The 20,032-nt window shown below is 54.8% G+C and overlaps 1 protein-coding gene across 2 annotated transcripts in view; it reads left to right on the top strand.

Moving 5' to 3' along the window:
• Positions 1–20,032, top strand: part of CNTFR (ciliary neurotrophic factor receptor) — a 31,744-nt gene that overhangs the window by 3,748 nt on the left and 7,964 nt on the right. For both annotated transcript variants that reach the window (XM_008590306.1, XM_008590308.1), the window contains exons 2-3: positions 8,915–8,999; positions 13,079–13,312. In XM_008590306.1, the coding sequence (XP_008588528.1) occupies positions 8,915–8,999; positions 13,079–13,312 (319 nt within the window). The remainder of the gene's footprint in view (positions 1–8,914; positions 9,000–13,078; positions 13,313–20,032) is intronic.

The following is a 20,032-nucleotide window of genomic DNA, read 5'->3' as shown; positions in this document are numbered from 1 at the left end:
CTGCTCCTGCCTTCCAGGCCGGCCTGGGCTGCTCGCGCCGCAGCCCCGAACCCTGGGGATCCGATGCCCGCGGGCGGCCGCGGAGCGCTGGAGGCACCGACGGGGCGCGTGCGCGGGGACCCAGGTCAGTGGCCGCAGGGCCGGAGGACTTGTCACCCCCGCCGCCACTGCCGAGACGCCCCCCGCCCGCGCCCGCCAGCCAGCCCGCCTCGGCGCTTCCCGCTCCTTTCTCGGCCCCCGCCCCCCGCGGCTGCTCGGCGTGCTCCCCCTGCCAAGCTGTCTCTCTTCTCTTCTCTTTCTCTCCCCACAGCCCCCCTTGCCTCTGCAGCCGGTGGGAGGGACTGGGACTTCCTGAGGTCCCAGGGATGGGGCCGGGGCCCGTTGGCTGCAATCGGACCAGGCCTCTGAAAGGGGAGGGGGCTCTGGCTGTGTCCATCGGCCTGGGGGAGGGGACCACCGCTTGGGTGGGAGGGGGGCTACAAAGAGACAGGCCCAAGGTGTGGGGGTGACATCTAGACAGAGGGGATGAGCGCCAGGTATCTTTCTTTTCTCACATCCTGTGGGCCTCTTGCCTGGCTTCATTTGTCCACACCTCCTAGCTAACTTTAGTCCCCACTGCCTGGTTTCATTTGGCCCCCACAGCCTCCCTTCTTTTTGGCCTTGTCACCTAGTTTTCTTACACCTTGCTACCTGATTTCTTTTGTCCCCACTGCCTGCTTTCCGTAAGTCCCAATCACCTGGCTTTATGGTATTGCTCTTTCGTGGTTGCCTTAGGTCCTGCTGCCTGGTGTTTGCTCCCTGCCTGGCTTCCATGGAGCCCTATCAGGCTCCTTTTAAGATGGGGACATCACGGCCCCAGCTACACCTGGAGTAGCCAAGTGGCGAGGATGTCAACAACATTGCCAATTGTTCATGGGGTTGGGGCCTAGTCAGCACGGCTTGGATTCCATTCTGCCTGGACAGCCACTCAGCATCTGCTCCTGTGATGGGGAGTGGGGCTTCAGGGTCCAAGGACACTTTAGAACTCTTGTCCTCAGTGGTTTGTTAGTGAAGTACCTGCTCTGCCTGCTGCCCTCCTGCCTGCTTGCTGCTGGACATCTGCCCTCACCTCTCTTTGGACCTGACAGTGATGACAGGGCTTTGGTTGGGGTTGAGGTTGAGGTCAAGGTCCCATTTCCTTCCCATCCTCTGCCCCTTCTGCAGCCAGGCCTGACATCTGGGTGCCTTATAAACAGTTATGGGCACAGAGAGGTTTCAAAGAGGCCTGGGACTACACAGCAGATAGCTAGGCTAGGAGATGCTATCCATCCTCATCCTGCAGAAGAGGCAGTGAGGAGGGGAGGCAGTCAGGACCTGGGGAGTGGGCTAGTTTCTGGGGTTTTCTGGCTCTTGCTGCTACTAGTGCCACCATTTCTGTCACCCAGGGGCTTCCTCACCGCTCCTGTCTGGCCTGGATCTCCCTTCATTCCCTAATGCCATTGAAAGAAGGGAGGAAGGAGCTGCTTAGGAAATAATTGTCTCTTTCCTTACTATTTAGGGACCAACAAAGTTCCTTCTTTCCCTTTCCTTCCTGCCTTAGGTCACCCTGGGTTTTATCCCTCTTCTGTCAAGCACAGCTAGGCAGCCTGAGGTCCCAGCATGGTGTGACTGTTGTGAGTGTGTATCTGTGTAGTTCCCGTTGCTGGGTGTGGGGTACGAGAGGCTGAGGGTGACTGGGGGCTCTGTGTTTCTGGAGGTGTACAATGGATATGTGTGGAAGGTCGACTGTTCTGAATGTGTGATAGTGTCCATATATGTGACCATGACTGTTTTGTGTGAGGTAGTCTGTGTGTGTGACTGTGACTGTAATGCGTATGTGCATGCTCACCAGTGTGTGCGAGGCTGTGGCAGCGGGTGTCCATGTGGGCGGCTGTGATGTGTGGCCATGGTGGTAGACTCTGAATGCCAGTGTCTGCAAGAGGTTGCCTGGGTGTGTCTGTAAAGCTCTGGCTGTATGTATGTGGAAGGGGGCTTTGGGCAGCTCTTCTGGGTATAGTGAGAGCCCAAGTGTGTACTGTATCTTGGGGTGAAGTGTGTGCACTGGGTCCTGTGTCCCTGAATCACTGGTGTGTATGTGAGCATGTGTATGTGAGTACTCATGCCTGTGTTTATCCATCAGGAACAGATTGCTCTGGCTTCCCCACTGTGAGGAGGGGAGGAAGGGGGAGGAAGGATGGCTTGCTCTTGCCTAACAGACCAGAAGGTTCCTCAGAAGTGGCATGTGCAGTGCGCACGCATGTTAGGGGGGCAGAGAGAAGAGAACGCTGTTCCACGAAGATGGTCAAAGCTTCTGTTTCCTCACTCAACTCTGGCTATGTCAGAAAGACCATCTTCGGCTCTTTTCGTTACAAACCAATGCTTCACATGTACTGCCTGCCACCTCCACTTTGTGTGTGTGTGTGCATGAGCTCGCATGCATGGGCCTCTGTGTATGGACTCAAGGGTGTCTGCACCATAGTAGTCATGGGGCCAACGGTTGGGTGTGGTAGATGTTGAGGCAAATAGGTCTTTGTTCCAGCCTGCAAATCTGGAAAGCTGTTCTGTATCCTTCTGTCTTCATGGAGGGCCCTGCCTTGCAGCCTCCCTATTCCCGCCCCCACCCCCAGCTAAGGGAAGTCTCATTTAGCCCTATCACTCTGTCCATCCCCCACACTTCATGGAGTTCTTCCAGCCGTCTAACCTCCTACTGCAGCATTCTGTCTCTCCAAGAGGAGCAGCACCCCTTTCCCCACAGACTTAACCTGACTGGCGTATGGGCCTTTCCTGGGTAGAGGGGTCCTCCTGATTTCTGGAAGCCAGAAGAGACTGTGGATGGGGGTTGGGTGTTAGGGGATGTGGCCCTTTTGCCTCAGGTTTTCTGAAGCTATCCAGAGCTCATGTGCCTTTTCCTGCTCCCCATTCAAGAGGTAGGGGCTGGACCAGCTGACTTTTGAGGAAGAAAGGCCAGGCCTTCTGCATCTAGAGCGCTGCTTCAGCACAAGCCTGTGTGTCCATGCCCCAGTCACCAGGCAGCATGCAGAGTCCCAAGTGGGCACAGGCAGCTCTCCAGCTGCCCAGCCAGGCCCATCATGGGATGGCCCCAGTCTCCCCGCCACAACACGCCTGCACACACATGCAGCAGGGCACTCACATGCTGATCTCAGGGTCCCCACAGTGCAAGAGGCTGGGCTGGGGGGTTTGAGTCCAGGTGGCTGCCAAAATCCATCAGAATCTTGTCCCCTCCAGCCTCCCATCTCTGGCTGTGGAGGTCACAACAGCAGGTGCGGATACCCACCCCTAACTCACGTTGGGCTTCCTCCTTTTCCACAACCTCAGCCAGCGACTAGAGCTGGGGGACTGCTCTCCCTGCCTCCCTTCTGGCCCCCCTCCCACTGGTGCTAAGTTTATCCTGCCCCCTTCTAAGGGGGAGCAGGGGGCCTCTGCTTGGGTGAGGCCCCTTCCCCTGAGCACTGAGGCTTGCCCCTGGAATAGGTGGGGGTGTGGTGTCCCAGGAAAAGATAAGGCTTAAATCCTGAACTTTTGCACAGCTCCTGGGTCTTTCACCACTCTGGGTGAGGGCACTGAGATCTGAAAGACGGGCAGGTCTGGATTCAGAGAGGAGGAAAGAAAGAAAGAGCAAGAGACAAGAGACTCGGAGACGGGAGTGAGAGACGCCATAGGGAGTGGGAGCCTGCCCGTGGCCAGCCGGCCCCAGCCAAGGAGCTGGCCCCTGACCCGGCCCGCCCCCTCCTTGGTGGGGGGCCTGCCGGGCCAGCTGCCAGGGACCAGGCGGCCCCAGCCAAGGAGCGGGCCCCTGACCCGGCCCGCCCCCTCCTTGGTGGGGGGCCTGCCGGGCCAGCTGCCAGGGACCAGGCCTCCCTCCTTGGCCTGGTCCCCCTACCCCCCCAGCCTCTGTACCGCTCAGGCCTCTGCCCCCGCCCCCACCGCCCACGCTGTCCAGGCTGCCTAGGCCTGGTGGGATCTGGGGGCCTCCCGGCCTCAGCCCCTCCTCCCCCTCCTGGAGCTTCCCTCCCGCCCCGACTGTCTCTCCCAGATTTCCCCTCGGCCAGTGCTGTTCCTCCCTGCCCACCATGTCCTTCATCTCAGCCCCTGCTCTGTCTCTTTCCTTTCTCCATCTCCAAGTACATGTGTCTCTCTTCCTTTCTCCATCCTAATTCCTGTGCAGCTCTGGGCCTCGAGAGTTCCCCAGGTGTTTGAATCGGTTAGTCCATGCTGTGTCTTGTGTTCTTGCCTCATTCCCAGAGATGGCCCTCTAGGGCTGTTGTGGGGAGAAGGCAAGGTGACTAGTCTCCAGGACAAAGGGTGCCTTTTCCCCTCACATTGCAGGATTCTGGAGTCTGGGATTGCCAAGGAGGTACTGAAATCTGTGGAGAGTCATCTCAGCCCTGTACTGGGCAAGATACCCTTCATCAGATGAATATTCCTTACTCCACCCTGATCCTCTGCAATGCGGGGAGTTTGGGCCAATGACCTTTGGATCTCAGTTCTCCACCTTGGAGATGGAACAGTAATCTTTCTTTTAGGTCACTACATGAGGCCTCCCTGCTCATTCATTGTCCAGACCAGATTGAGCCTACCCAACCCTCAGCCCACCCACACCAGCCTACTCCCCAAATCTCAGAACACACTATTACAGACCCATACTCACAATTAGAGCTGAGACCCAGTCAATGGTGCTCATACCCCCCACCCCCAACCTGGCCGTGGCAGGGATTCCCCAGGGTTGGCCTTGTGTAACCTAAACTGCTGCCTATGATTCTGAAGGGATAAATAGAAGCTTTCTAAAACTCACACCTCCCACCCCCAGGTTCTGCCCTCAGCTGGGCAGGGGATGAGGGTGGGCATGCAGTGCAACTGGGACATTGCTAGGACTGGCAAGAGGGGTCTTGGGTCCTGGATCCTAAGCCAGACTTTAAAACTGGGTAATTGAGGACCCTGGTCTGGAGCCTGTCACTGTATCCGTGTTACTGATGGTGACTGTCAGCCTCCATGGGTGCCATTACTACTGTGGACTGCTGTCAATCTGTGCGATTATTACTGAGTCTGTCACCATCCCTGTGTCCCTGCGTTGATGTCACTATCGGTTACTCTATGTGACTGTCAGTCTCATTGCATCTTGGATTCTGAGGTTACTGTCACTGTGACCATGTCAGTGTCAACAGGTGTGTTTGTTGGTGTCATTGTATGTGACTCACTCACTGCATCATTGTAATTGTGGTAACTGTCAACGTTCCTGTGTGTAATTGTCAGTGGTGCAACTGTGTCATTTCGATTGCGTGTTACAACTGTGTAATGATACCTTTGTGTCACAGTGGGACAGAGGCAGTGACTTGGGGCCTCAGAATTTGTCTCTTCATGTATCACCTGTGTGTGCATGTAATGATGATACCGGGGTTCTGTGTGGGGAGAGGTGCTGGGACCCTTGTGCTGACGAGGGGTTTAGGGGCTGCTGGGCACTGCACTCCTCTCTTGCTAGTGGGCTGCACCCTGTTTCCTCCTCATTCTGGGACTGACCTCTTCGAGGGGCCTGCAGGCAGCCTGGGCCAGTTTGCATTGCCCTTATGTGGGGCTCTGTGGATTTATCCTCCAGATCTATCACAGAGCCATGGGGTGTGGACTTGGAAAATTCCTGGGAAAGATGCTCTTTGCCCTGGGATGGGTGGTCTGAGGTGAGTTAGGGAAGGGTATGTCCTGGATGCCTCTGGCCTCAGCCTCCCCACACAGGAGAGTGGGCCCAGCTGGGACACTGAGGAAAGGGGGAAGTGAAACTAGCCTGGGGCATTCTACATCTGCCAGGGCAGGGTAGGGCTGAGGCTTTAGTCCACCTTGTCCCTTGGGGGCTGGGCTCCTCAATCCCCAGTGAGACTCCCTCAGGCCCCTAGGAAGGCCCTGCTCTTGCCTTGCATCAGTCAGCACTGCTGCCCTGACCACTGTCCTTCCTCACGCTAGAGGCATCAGGTGGGCTCATGGAGGTGCTCTAGGTGGGTGCAGAGACTCTGCCAGGGGGCTTTGCCATTCTCTGGATCTGTCTCTTCCTCTGCCCTAAGGTCTCTGCCCATCTCCTGTGTGCCTTCTCATTCTCCCTGCAACTCTTCCTTTCTCCCTAGCTCCGTCTTTCCCTGCCTCTCCCTGCTTCACCATTTCCCCTCCCTGGGTCTCTCCCTTTTCTGGGTGTCCCCAACCCTGCAGTGTCTGGCTTTGTGCCCCACCCCCACTCTCTGCAGTGTTCGCTCTCAGCAGCGCCCGTCTCCTGTGGCTGCAGCCCCGTTGGCCCAGGGCCCGGCCCTTACAGTAACTCATCGGGCTGATGGAGGCGACTTTGATGAAGAAGCCACCCCTCCCCCTGAGGGGGCTGAGCGTTTGCGTGTGGGTGTGCATGGACACGGGGCGTGCGCTCACTCATGGGGGGGTGTGTTTGTGTGTGTGCCTGGCCATCTTAACACCCCCCCCACCTGACTGTGACCAGGAAGGCTGGCAGCAGAGGGTCATGCCGTTCCTCTTCTCCCCTCAACACTCCCATCCTATAACCTCAGTCCACTCTGCTGCTCATCTGCCTGCTGGTGCCCTGGTTCCTGCTCCCATGTAGTGGGCAGTGGACCTGGCACTGAGGCAGAGAATCTTCCAGGCTGTGAGGAGAAAGGCATGGACAGATGGCAGAGATGGTGGGGGAGGGCCTGAGGGCTATTGGCAAGGACTGAGATGGGGAACCTGCATATCTGCCCCCTGCCTCTATCTCTCTCTTTCTTCGGCTCCAGCTCTGACTCCAAACAGTCCAGGATTCATTTCTTGGTTCCACCACTTGCTGGCTGTGTGACTTTGGCCATTGTCTTAACCTCCTAGGTCTGAGGAGTAGCTGGAGATGGGGGAGTAGCTGGGGGTCACAAGGAGCAGGGCAAAGTGGTAGCTGAGGCCCCAGGGGTCACTGTGGTGGGAAGGGTAGCCGGGGCCACATGGGGCATAGAGAGATGAGCTATGCCAGGGAGAGGAAGTCAGAGCCCCTGTAGCTGTGACTGGAAGGAAAAGCAGGTTCAGATGAGGGAACTTTCCTGGGGAGGGTCGAGTATAGCAATGGGCAGGCAGGAGCCCTCTCTTAAAGGAGCCCAAGGAAGTCCAACTCTCCAAACAACCCCCAACTGCTACAGGCTGTCATCCCCTACATTTGTCTCCCTTCTTGTATGGCTGTGTCTGCACTGTCTCTAGCTGTGTCTCTGGCTCTTTTTCTGAGTATATCTGGCAGTGTGTGTCTGTCAGTTTTTCTGGCTGTTTCTCTGGAAGTATTTCTAACAGTGTCTCTGGCTGTGTCCCTGACAGTGTGTCTGACTCTGTCTGATAGTGTCTCTGGCAGTTTTAGTGGTGTAGATACTTCCTGACTGAGCATCTGGCTGTGCCTCTGGCTCTATCTCTAGCTGTTTTTCTGGGTGTTTGCCTGTTTGTGTCTATCGGTTTCTCTGGTATTTCTCTGCTTGTGTGTCAGACAGTTTCTCTGGCACCGTTTCTGACAGTGTCTCTAGTTCTCTGGCTCTGTCGCTGATGGGTTCTCTGCCTGTGCTCCTTGCTCTTCCTCTGGCAGTATGTCTGCTTGGGTCTGGCAGAGTCTTTTACAGTGTTTCTGGCAAGTCCTTTGGTTGTTTGTCAGCTAATCTCTGACCATTCTTCTGGCTGGTTGTCTGGTTATATGTACCTGTTTCTCTGGCTTTGTCTTATGGTCTTCTAGCATTCTCTAGTATGTCTTCCACCGTGTGTGGAGCTGTTTCTTTGGTGTTCTGTCTGGTTCTGTTGGGCAGTTACTCTGGCTGGTGAATTTACTGTGTGGCTGGCTATATTCCTGACAGTGTCCCTGATTGAGTCTCTCAGTGTCTCTGTCTGAATCTCTGCTTCTGTGTGGTCGACAGTCCCTCTCACTCCTCAGACTGGGGGCAAGGGGAAATGATCACATTTGGGGACCGTTCTGCAGAAAATAGTTATTTCCCTGCCCTCAGGTGTGAGCATGACTTGGGTGGGGGGGTGGTGGTGGGAGCAGTTGGACCCATCCCAGGAAGCAGGACACCGGGTGGGCAGCCACTGGATCCATCCTGGCTTCTGGGGGCATGTTGTGACTGTGCTTTTTGTACCCACATGAATGTGTATAAACAACGCTCCACATCTGCTGGGCTGGGGATCCCAGGCTCCTGGGGGCACATGGCAGGAGTGAAGTATGGGCTGGGGTTCCTGACAAGGACTTACATATGAAATCCCTCATTTTCTATTGATCATTGGTGTACAATAAAGCAAAAGTCACATCTGACCTGGGTCACGTACCACTGCCCTGGTACCCTGCTGTTCTGTGTCTCAGAGCCCAGTGCAAGGCTTACAGCAGAGGACCTGGGGACAGATCCAAGGGACTCCTGAGCATGCAAGCTTTCTCCCCAGGAGCATAGTAGGGAGCCTTCCATTCAAGGCAATTTGGAGAAGTATGGACCTCCAGTTAAATTAAAACATCACCCTTTCAGTCTGTGATGTTTATAGCTAATTAACCAACCTCACGAGTAAAGTTATCTTCTTTTTTAGAAAAATGGCCCTGGCATTCCCAATGTTCTATAACTCATCCGTGGTTGACTACATTCTGCAGCCAGCAGTCTTATCGAACAGCAAACCACTGTAGATTGCCTTCTACCGTCTTAGCAAACCTTTGCCTACAGATGCCAATAATATTGCTTTCTATTGCTTGAAAGAGGATCCTGAGCCCCATTAAGAAGGGCATTCGGGGTCAAGGTGCCCTGGCCCTAGGGCTGGGATTTCCCAGTCTTGGCTGAGAACAGTGAAGGGGGGGGGGTCCCTAGGAGGTTCCTGCCTGAGCTGATGCTGCCCCCTCCCCGACTCCTGTTTCTCCCAACAGATGGCTGCTCCTGTCCCCTGGGCCTGCTGTGCTGTGCTTGCTGCTGCCGCCGCCGTTGTCTACACCCAGAGACACAGTCCACAAGGTAAGTGCTTTGGGGAGCTGCCCGCCAACCCCCTCCCAGAGCTGGGCATGAACCCTTACTGGCACAGCTGTATGCTGACACCACCCAAGAGTCACACTGGCATACGCTAGCATTGTCATACATGAACATCCAGAGGGACATGTTGTCATGTGATACTGATATGTAGTATGACCCATTGATATCTCTTAGGCACAGTTCTCCACAGTTACACCGGGTGGTCACATGCTCATGGCGTCTCTGGCTTGAAATGATCTATTCCTCTTTCCACTGCGGTGGGTATAGGGGACAGGCAGGTGGGATGGGAGTTCAGGGGGATAGGAGCAGGGCCCCTGTATAGTATCTGGGTGAAAGGTGATATTCTGCAGCTTTATAGGGGTGCAGTAGGAGGCACTGATAGACAGTGAGCAAGACTGCTTGTTTCCTTTTATCTTCAGCCTTATTCCAGAGGGAAGATGGGGAAAGAGACAGTGGACTGAGAACAAGGTGGGGACAGGCAGGGTTACAGTGGGAGAGGGCTGGTGCACTGAGGAAAGGGGCAGCCCAGTCACCTGGAATGGCTGGAGGAGGGAAGGGTTGCTGAGGGTCTGGGCCATTGGCAGCCTCCCCGCGCTTCCCCCACATATTTGTCCAGTGAGGGCCGAGTCCTTCCCATAGCACACAGGACAGGGAACTGTGCCCCTGCTGGGGAAACAGGTGTCCCCTTAACTTGACCACCAGCCCCTCTCCTGCATTTGAGGCAGCACCTCAAACAGCCACATCAGTACAAGGTCTGAGCTGGAAACTTACCTAGAGTGAGGCTCCCTTAACCCCCCCTTGGATGGGTCCTGCCCCTCTTCACCTCAGCTGGGTTGGGTAGAGGCAGAGAGAGTGGTAACATCTCCAGAGCCCAGGCATGGATCAGACCCTAGTGGCTTAGCTCTGCCACTGTCAAGGTTGTGGGTTCAGGGAGGGTAGTAGGTGGAGCTTCTGTGGCCTTTTCCTCATGAGACCAACACTAAGACCCAGAGAGAGTCTGTCTGGCCCCAGGGCTGCTGACTGGACCTTCCTAGGGTCTGCTGGTGGTCTATCCCACTGTGTGTAAAGGTAGGGCCACACGTGAGCAAGGCCCTGGGCTTAAGGCCACATCTCTGAGTGTGTGAGGCTGTCCTTGTGAGTGAGACTGTTCTTGTGTGGGTGAGACTGTGTCTCTGTTTGAGTGTGTTTCTCTGTGTGGCTGTATCCTTGTGGGCTATGCTGTGTGTGACTGTACTCTTTGTGGGGCTGTATGTAGCCTTGTGTCTGAGACTACCTCATGTGCGATAGTATCTCTCTGTTTCTCTTTGTGTGTGTGTCCCTGTTAAACTGTTTCTCTGTGTGTGAGACTGTGTCCCCATATGTAACTGGGCCTCTGGGTGACGATGCCCTTCTTGTGCATGCCTGTGATCATGTATCAGGTGTTACCATCCCTGAACCGGAATGGTGTCCTCGTGTGACTCTGAACCCATGAGTGACTGTGAACTTGTAGACGACTGTCCTGTGTGTGCTTCTTCTTCTTTGTGGGTCACTGTCCTCGGCAAAGTAAAGTTGCTTAGGATGCCCGGGGGGGACTGTTTCTGGCATGTGGTCCCCATGTGAGCCTGTGTGCGCAGGTGTGAGGGAGCCGTCAGCTCTGTCCCTCTGTATTCTCCATGTCCATGACCTCATCCTGTCTCTGTCTCTCATCCTGGCTTCTAACAACCTTTTCACAGCTGATTCCTTTGGAGCATTTGTCACCGCGTCAGGGCCAAGATCCCCATCCTCCCCCTGCTGCTTGATTTAATTTCTGAAATGGACAGCACATCAGTAGGGGCACCCACAGGGCGGGAGGAGAGCTGTTCAGAGACAAAGGATTAAATCATTGCCATCTTTGGGGCTGTTGCATGGCCGTGTGTATTGCCATTGTGTTACTGTGGTGGTTGTGACACTGCGTGATTGTCATGTCATGTCGCCCCTGCACCTCTGCATTATAGGCTGTAGTTGTTTTCTGTCATGTGTCATCATCTTTTCATTCCCGCCCTGCCCTTACATCCTTGGTTTGTCATTGTTGTCAGGTTGTGTTTTGTTTCCTTTGTGAGGTGGACAAGGTGTGGTGGGGAAATGCTATCCCGTGTCCATTACATTTGTTGTGTTGTTGGGTTGCTGTTCCTCACCTGTGGCTGTACCTGCCCCCAGTTTTGAAGGCTGTGCTGGGTCCCTGTCAATTCTGAGCTGCTGTTGGTCAGTGTTGATGTGTTGCCGCTGGGACCATGATGGCCACACCCCCTCCCCAACGGTCAGTTTTCAACCTCCTCCTCAGGCAGCTGGATGCAAAGTCTTTGCTGTGGGGGGGAGGGTGCAGAGAGAGGGGCTTGGCATGCTTCCTGGAAGCTCCAGGTTTTTGGAAGGGAGGCTGGAGGGGGGCTCAGTGGCTGGAGCTGTTGGATTGGGAGGGGGGCTCGATGGCCTGAGTCTTGGACACTGGGCCTCTGGTCAGGGGGAGGTCCCCATTCAGTCTATGGTCCAGCCTCACAGCTGTGGCCTCCAAGGCCCCCAGCCACCGCCTTTCCGCCTGTTCATCCTCTCTTCGGCTGGTCCCAGGCCCCACAGATGAGTGGTCAAGGCTGGCTGGGTTTCCTGCTTCCCTCTCCTCCAACAGGGACAGAGAGGCTCAGAGAGGGGCAGGACAGAGACCATCAGTGAGGGAGAGACCTAGAGATACCGAGAGACCTTGGCACAGGGAGGACAACAGAGGACGCAAACAGGGACAGATGTTCCAGCACAGAGAAAAGCAATGCTGGGGAAGGGGTTGCAATGGGGGAAAAGGGGTGGCTCACTGCTGGAGGGGGATCCCCCCCCCCACAGTCCTGGTGGTGTTAACAAGTCTAATTAAGAGGCCACTGGCCCAACTTAATTGGCTCGTTAACAGGAATTGCCTCTGAAAATCCCCCAACTCAGCGGGGTGGCTCTCTGGAGGGGAGATGTGAGGGAGTGTTAACGAGGGATCCTGCAGCCCCCTCCCCCTCCCTTCTCTCCCCTCCCACCCTCACTTCACAGATCTGGCTGAACTGGGAGCATCTGTCCTTCCAGGCTCAGGGGGCAGGATGAGAAGGGGATGGGGGCGGTCCTGAGACTCCGACCTGGCTCTGTGTGCTTGCTTCTCTCCTGCTGTCTGGAGATCTGCCTCTCTGACGGTCTCTGTCCCGCTTGCCTCCCCCACCAGGCACTGCCGTTAGACAGGTGCTGCCTCCATCCTTCCGTCTCCAGTCTCCTGGGCTCAGTCTATCACGCCTGGGTTGCCAAGGGCAGGGCTGGGCTGTGCTTTTGGCTCTGACAGGCTCCTCCTGGGGGCAGGAGAGGAATGGTCAGAGCATTCAACTGAGTCCCAGCACACACACACCATCTCCACAACTGGCCCTAAGCAACTCCTGCTTCACGAAGTTGACAGCTGCCAGGAGTTCCCTAGAGTTCGCATCCTGCCCATTCTCCCTGCTGCTGCCCAAGACCTGGATGGCTGTTGGGCTGGGGTGGAGGGTGGAGTCAGGGAGAGGGAGAGAGGCAGCGGGGAGAGAAATAGATAGGGAGAGACAGAGAAAGGAGTCTGAGAGTGAGTGGGGCCTGTCAACACCAACTTGCTTGGCTAACGGATGTCTGTGATTGGAGCTGGCCCTGTTGGTGGCAAAAGGCTAGGGTCATGGGGGTCAGGAAAACTTCTTAAATGTCCCAAGGACTGGAGGCAAACTGGGTTTTCACTGAGAACTGACCCCTCCCACTACTACACAAACACACTCTCTCTCACTCACACACACACAAACACACAGAGATTGTCCATTCACGCACACAGTCCCTGTACACTCACACACACATACAGATTTGGAGACACTCACATACCTGCACACTTGCACATCCATAGAGGTTTTGCACACTCCCCATCTCCCCAAGACACTCACGTGGTCAGACACGGAGCCTGTCACCGAGACGACTCCTGCTCATGGACTGTCTCCCATGCACATTCACCCGGCAATGCTGGGCAGGGCCGTGACCTGTGACTTTTGCCCTGTGCCCTCCCTGCCTCCACCCCCCAGAGGCACCCCACGTGCAGTACGAGCGCCTGGGCTCAGATGTGACACTGCCATGTGGAACAGCAAACTGGGATGCAGCTGTGACATGGCGGGTGAATGGGACGGACCTGGCCCCTGACCTGCTCAACGGCTCTCAGCTCGTGCTCCATGGCCTGGAACTGGGCCATAGTGGCCTCTACGCCTGCTTCCACCGTGACTCCTGGCACCTGCGCCACCAAGTCCTGCTACACGTGGGCTGTGAGTGTTGCTCCCAATCTCTCTTCCGACCTCCCACCTTCCTCGAGGCCCAGATCAAGTCCTGTTTCTGTTGGGGGGCAAGGAGAGGAGAGGGTGCAGCCTGACACGTGCCCTCTGATCCTATCCTAGCCTGTTCATCTTACCTCTGAGCCCAGTCTTGTCCACTGAAGCCAGAACCCCGGACGTTTCACCCATGTATCCCACCCCCTGGAGGTCTTTGAGATCCTGAAACCCTGTCTGCTATGATAAATGGGCAGAGGAAGGCTGGCAAGGCATGGCCTATCTGGCGCCTGGGTGGGGGATCCTAAGGTCACATCTCTGAGCTGGAGTGGCCTCACTGTGTGTGCTTCCACAGGGGCTGGCCAGAGGGCATTAGGGAGGGAAATGGGATGTGTGATTATGCACATATAGGTATGCATACTCTGGGAGGCCCCAGGGAAGGAGGAAGGCTTCCTGGAGTAGGAAGCACATGGAGATTTGGAGGATTTGGAAGATACATTGAAACATCATTTCTGGTAGAGAGCTGAGTAATTATAGGCCTCAGAGGCTGGGAGGGCATGAAAAGGCCACTTGAGTTGGTATAAATGGGGGGAGGGAGTAAATGAGGGGTCAGGGGTCAGATCATGATCCCAGAGAGCTGGGGAGTAGATGAGCTGGGTCATGTTCTTTTTTTTCTTTCTTTTCTTTTTTCTGGCTGCTGACCAGTATGGAGATCTGAACCCCTTGACCTTGGTTTTTTGTTTTTTGTTTTTTTTTCCTTTTTGTCTTTTTTTTTTACTGACCTGTACGAGATCACAACCCTCGGTGTCGCGCCCGCGCCGCGCTCAGCCAGTGAGCGGGAACCGGTCACCACATGGGATCCGAACCCTTGGCGGGAGCGCCGCCGCACTCCCACGCGGCGCACTCTCCAGTGCGCCACCGAGCCGGCCCTTGACCTTGGTTTTTAACACTGCGTTCTAACCAACTGAGCTAACCAGCCAGCCCTGGGTCATGTTCTTAAAAGATTCCTCTCACTGCAGTGAAGAGAGGCAGGTTAGATGGGCAAAGCCAGGATAGGAAGGAGGCTATTGCTGGATGCAGGAAAGATGATGAGGACTTGGGACCAGAGCATGGAGTTGAGGAAGTTGAGAGGGGGCAGTTGGACCTCCAGGAGTTGGTGATGGAGTAGATGTAGGAAGGACAGGAGAGCAGAGAGTGGGAGGAGTCAAGGCAGTTGGAGCTACCAATCACTACAACAGGGAGAAAAATGGAAGGAAAAGTGTCTCAGTTTGGGTTTCCCTAGAATCAGATCCCAAGATGAAAATTCATATTCAAGTAGTTTATTTGGCAGGTGATGGAAACACCATAAGGGAATGGAAAAGTGACATAGGAAAAAGGGAAGTTGGCCAATAAATAGTGGGTTATCCAGACATTACCTCTTGGCTACTGGAGTCACCACTGAGAACTCTGGGTACACATGCAGAACCTGCACCTCAGAGTTTTATCTTGCCTGAGGAGTGAGGGAGTTGGGATGTTCATACACTCACTCCTATCCATCATTGGTTGAGGGATTCTCCTGGGGTGGAGATGCTTCGATTCCCCAGCACTTTGGCCTGATGCCCCAGCAAGCAACGCAGGCCTTGGTGGCCAAACAAAGCTCTTAGGCAAATCACTGCAGCTTTGTTTGGCAGGGAGAATTTGTATGGACAAGGGATCTGCGGCTCCACGGACGTCCACACACATATTGGGTTGCGATCCTTGGGAGACAATCAGGAATTGATGGCTGGTAGCCAGTGGATCTGAGAGTATGGGGTCGGGGAGAGGCAAGTGTTGGAGATGGATATTCGGGTAGTTTTCAGCATTAAGGCCCTGGAGGGGGTGAGATGGCCAAGGGAGAGATTGTGGGGTGAGGAGAGAAGAGGACCCAGAACTGAGTCCTGCAGACCATCAGTGTGAAAGGGGTTGAAGGAGAGAAGTGAACCACGAAAAGAGATAAGAAGGAGCCAGCGGGAAGGCAGAGGGAAGCCCAGGTGAGTGTGATTTGGAACCAGAGTTTAGAGAAGTCAGAATGATGAGGCCATCAATGTGGCTGAAGGTCAGGGGGTCAGGCACCCAGCTCTCAGCCAGAGGCACCCAACAGAGTGAATACTCTGAAAACCTAACTGCCTGAAAATGGTTTCTTTATTCCCCAGAGGCTACCGAGGAGATGCTTAAGAGATCTGGGAATATGCCCTTGCCCCACTGTCCGGAGACTGTTGTGGACAACCATGTGAAATTTTAGGCTGAAGGGTTGCTCATGATCCTCCAGAAAAACACTGACCCAGCAATGGGGCTGAAGGAAGTGCGGAAATACATTTTGGTGGGGATGTAAATTTCCCTTTGGAAAAGACTTTGAGAAAAGCGTTTAGACCGGCCGGTTGGCTCAGTTGGTTAGTGTGCAGCCTTATAACACCAAGGTCACAGGTTCGGGTCCCCATACCCGCCAGCTGCCAAAAAAAAAAAAGGAGAAAAGTATTAAAACTGGAGAGTTGGCATTCAAAATCGAACATTTGAGTTGTAATCATGGGGTGGAGTGACCCCTGTTGGCCAGCTTGAGAAATGCAGGGCCAGCCTAACCTACTTGGCCCACCGCTGGGTTGATCGGTGGAGCACCTATCCCAACCCTTATACTGGTAAAAAGGCTATTTACTAAGTGCTGTGGAAAAAGGATGAGGCCACCCACACCCCTGTCTTCTCAGTTTGGGTTCCAAAAGTCCTCAGGATGGATAAGACTTACAGTGATAGCTGGGCCTTGATGACCCTGGCCCCCCCCTTTCTGATGAGTTGATCTTCTTTGAGAGGTCATTGGAAGGGATTGGGTCTTGAAGTAGTCTGTACTCACAAGACATGCCCACGGCTGTCCTGTTGTGACCAGAGCCCACACCTTATGTATATAGCGCTCACTGTTTCCCAGGCCTTCCCTGGCAGAGGAGAGCTGGCCACGAATTGACTATAGCATTAGTAAAAGGTACTCATCTCTCATTGCCTTATTTCCTTCTAAAGACCTGGTCAGAGGAACAGGAGATATTAATCATGACCGGCTCAGTCACTTTATATATTAGTAACAAGAGACTGTTTGGCAACACTCAAGATTATCCTTCTTGTCAGCTCTCAGAGAACAGGATAAAGGTACCCCTGATTTGTGGGTCATTCAAACTAAAAATTATTTAATATTTATTCTAAACATGTAAGATTTTTATGTCTCTATTTCCAAGGGAACCTGATCCTAACCATCTTCTGTTGGAAGTCTCCTTAACTAGGCTGGTCCCTGAACTGCCTTCTCCTGATCCTCCTTCCTGCCCTCAGGTGGATACTCACAGAGTTCTAAAGACTCTCCTTCCTAGGATGATGAAAGGACCCCCACATTAGGAAACAGGATCACAGTGTTCCTTTCAGTAGCATTCTTTTGTTTACTAAACACTGCTGATCCAGTATCATTCTGAGTTTAACCTAAAACAAACCAGAGATTAAAATTATTTTTAAGTGGACAGTTCCTTGTCCAGTTTTTAGAAATTTTTATTTGATTGGTCAGGACAGAGACTCCAGAAAGAGTGAGGAGATGGCTGTGGTCAAAGAAGATGTCTGGGGAGAAATCATGAGCAGGGAGTCAGGAGGGGAGCATTTGGGGGTCCAGAAGTTGGGTTGCCTTGAGGGATGGCGCAAGATAAGGCTGAGACAGGCCCTGGGCTTTGAATGCTAGGCGGGAGGAGGGGCATGGGTGGGGCTGGAGTGGAGGGGTCACCCCGCCCTGCCCAGCCCGATCTGGCCTGGCCCAGGGTGTGGGCAGTCTGCCCTCCTCCTCTCTAGGCCGGCGGGCAGGCCTCGTGCGTGCCGGGGGCTCCAGCCCAGGCGGGCTGGCGAGATGAGAGGAAAAACATGCGGTTTGGTGGGCTGGACATGGAAAAACAAGCCAATTAGGAGGAAAACAAACAAACCCTGGGCCAGCGGGGGCACATGCACGCATGCACACGCACACACGGCCCTGCATGGGAACCAAGGATGCCCTGCCACTAGCTAACACAGTCACTTGGACACCTCAGGAGCCCCCACGAGGGGCAACTCAGTATGCCTGGGCATCTAGGAGCGCGCCTGCCCACCCAGATTGTGCTACTGTGATGTGTGTGCACACGAGCTTTTGTTCACACACTCCTCATGCTTGCACATGGTGTTTGGCTCATACATGAGAACACACTAGAAATTCTGGGCACCTTCCTACACCCACAGTTTGAAAAATACACTGAGGCTTAAACTCCATCACATGTACAGTCTCATGTATGTAGTCTAGCTGTCACCGTGTTTCAGACACAATGGCACATTTACATGCACTCTCAGGGTACCTTGGCTACATAGCCTCACACATATAGACGATCTCAAAATGCAACAACCTCACCCTGAGTAACACGCAAACACAGTCAGTCCCACACAGCATCCAATCACACAGTTACACAACTGCCCAGAGTCTCACAGTCACACACACAAAGCCTCTCAGAGTTACACACAACCTCATAATCACAATGGCTTAAAAACAGCTTTTCCCCCAACTCATGACACACTTACAACAGGCCTTCCAATCACACACTGTCCCACAATCTCACACTTGGTCTCTCCCAGCACCCCCACCTCCGCCCACCCGGCCCCTCAGCTGGGCTCCAGCTGCAGCGAGTCACTCCTTTTCTTCCTTTTCTTTGTTTTTCTTTCCTCCTTTTCCCTCTGAGAAACCTGGTCCCTGTCAGGAAACCCAAGCCCTTCCCTGCTCAGGGCCCAGGGCCAGGCAGGAGTAGCCAGATGACAGACAAAGCCCCCCCTCAGCCCCTGGCCCTCTGTGACCTGCCCAGTCAGAGAGAGGAACTGGTTTGAGGGGGAGGTTTGAAGGGGAAGCTGGTCTGAGCGGGGCGGACACTCAGAGGGGAACAGAGGAGCCTGGTCAGTGGGGAGGCTGGCCAGGGGAGGGGGCCCGTGAACACAGTGCCATGGCCTGCTGTGCCCTCTGAAGAGTCCCAGGTGGCAGGGAGCTGACTCTGCAGGCTTCAATCCCCCCCTCCCCCCAGCGCCCTTCTCCTTTGAAGCTGGGGGTAAGGGGGGGTAGTGGCAGGAGCGGGGAGTGGAGGCTTCTCGACCTCGGAATGTCCTTTCCTCCTGGGGTGGCTGCCAGCTCTGGCCTTGGCCCACAGGCCCCCAGAAGGCACTTCCTGTGTCCTTGGCCGCCCCCCACCCCACCCCCATGCAGAGCTCTACAGCCGTGGGCAAATAGGGAAGGGACACTAAAGGCACAGGATGAACATGGAACAGACACAAGATGGACAGAGGGCCAAGAAGTCTTCCCAGAGGCTGACAGCAGTGGGTAGAATACAGGTTGCCCCTTGAGGGGTCCCAGCTGGGCCCTGGCTCTACGCTGCAGACCTGGGGAGTGGAGCCACCTCTGCCTACAGCATTGCCCACTCCACCAGCTACACCGACGCTCTCCTGATGCCTCTCTCCCCCTCATCTCTTCTGCTGCAAAGCCAGCTTTGGGCCCTGGGGTTCTGACCCAGGCCCCTCCACAGCTTCACACATACTGGACACACTGGACATGTACACGCCAATCACAGAGTCACTCACGATCATGTGCACATTGTGGATGGAAGCCCACAGTTCCCTGTGTGTCTCCATGGCCACTCTACAAGCACAGACATGCACTCTCCTCCACTGTCCCTGGCTTATTCAGCTGCCCCCCTTCCATTTCCTGTCCACCTGTCAGGCAGGGGGCAGGGGGGGAGGCACAGGAGGGAGGTGTCAGTGTCCCTGGAGCCACAGACGGACATTCCTTGCCTGGGTCAGATCACAGAAGCTGCCTCCTTCCAGGAACCTGAGCCGCCTGTTCTCACGCCTTACCCATGCCTGAGGGTGGGACAGCTGGGCTAAGTGCTCACAGCAGCAAAAAGAGTGTGGTTAGACACCAGAAAGGACCTTCCAAGTGGGCATGTGGTCATGTAGGTGGATAACCCCACCCTGTGGTTTAATCCCAGCTTTGGCTTTCTATGTGACCTCAGGCAGGTCCTCGTCTCTCCCTGGGCCTTCCTCTTTCAGAGTGAAACAGCTGCCCATCACGTAAACGTCTTCTTAAAGGGTCTGTGATGGAAAAGCTGGGGGCTGGGGCTGGGGCTAGGTGAGGAACACACCAAGGGAACAGCAGCTTCCTTTCAACAGCACTCATACCTACACAATCACACGTGGCCACGCATTCCTAGAGCCATGCACAGATTCCCACATGCCCCTGCATATCACTTCTCACTCGTTCATGTCACATACAGACATGCATATGTGACACCTTCACATGCAGACAGCTACACATGCAGATACACACATGAACAACCACCTGGTGCTGCTGTTCCTGTTTAGCCACCAGGCCCGTCCTCGTGTCTCTCAGTCTCTACTGAGGAGAAGCCTGGGATGTCTCTTCTCCAGGAAGTGCATTCTGATCACCCCAACGACCAGAGGACCCACTCAAGACCTCCCCAGTCTCTGTCGCAGTCTTCCTCTGGGAGTGGACACAGTGTGGCAGGAGATGTGGGGCTGGGGATGATTCTCCCAGACATCACCTCCATCCTGTGATTGATGAGCTGAGGCCCACAGTTCCCTGCTCCCCACAGTTCCTGCCTCCATTGGGCAGGTGGGGGGGGGGGGGGTTCCCTCCCCGCCCCGCCCTTGTTTTTTTTTAATTAA

This window comes from Galeopterus variegatus, unplaced genomic scaffold (assembly GCF_000696425.1).
Source record: "Galeopterus variegatus unplaced genomic scaffold, G_variegatus-3.0.2 Scaffold5987, whole genome shotgun sequence".
Classification (NCBI taxonomy): Eukaryota; Metazoa; Chordata; class Mammalia; order Dermoptera; family Cynocephalidae; genus Galeopterus; species Galeopterus variegatus.
This window is presented reverse-complemented; position numbering and strand designations above follow the sequence as displayed.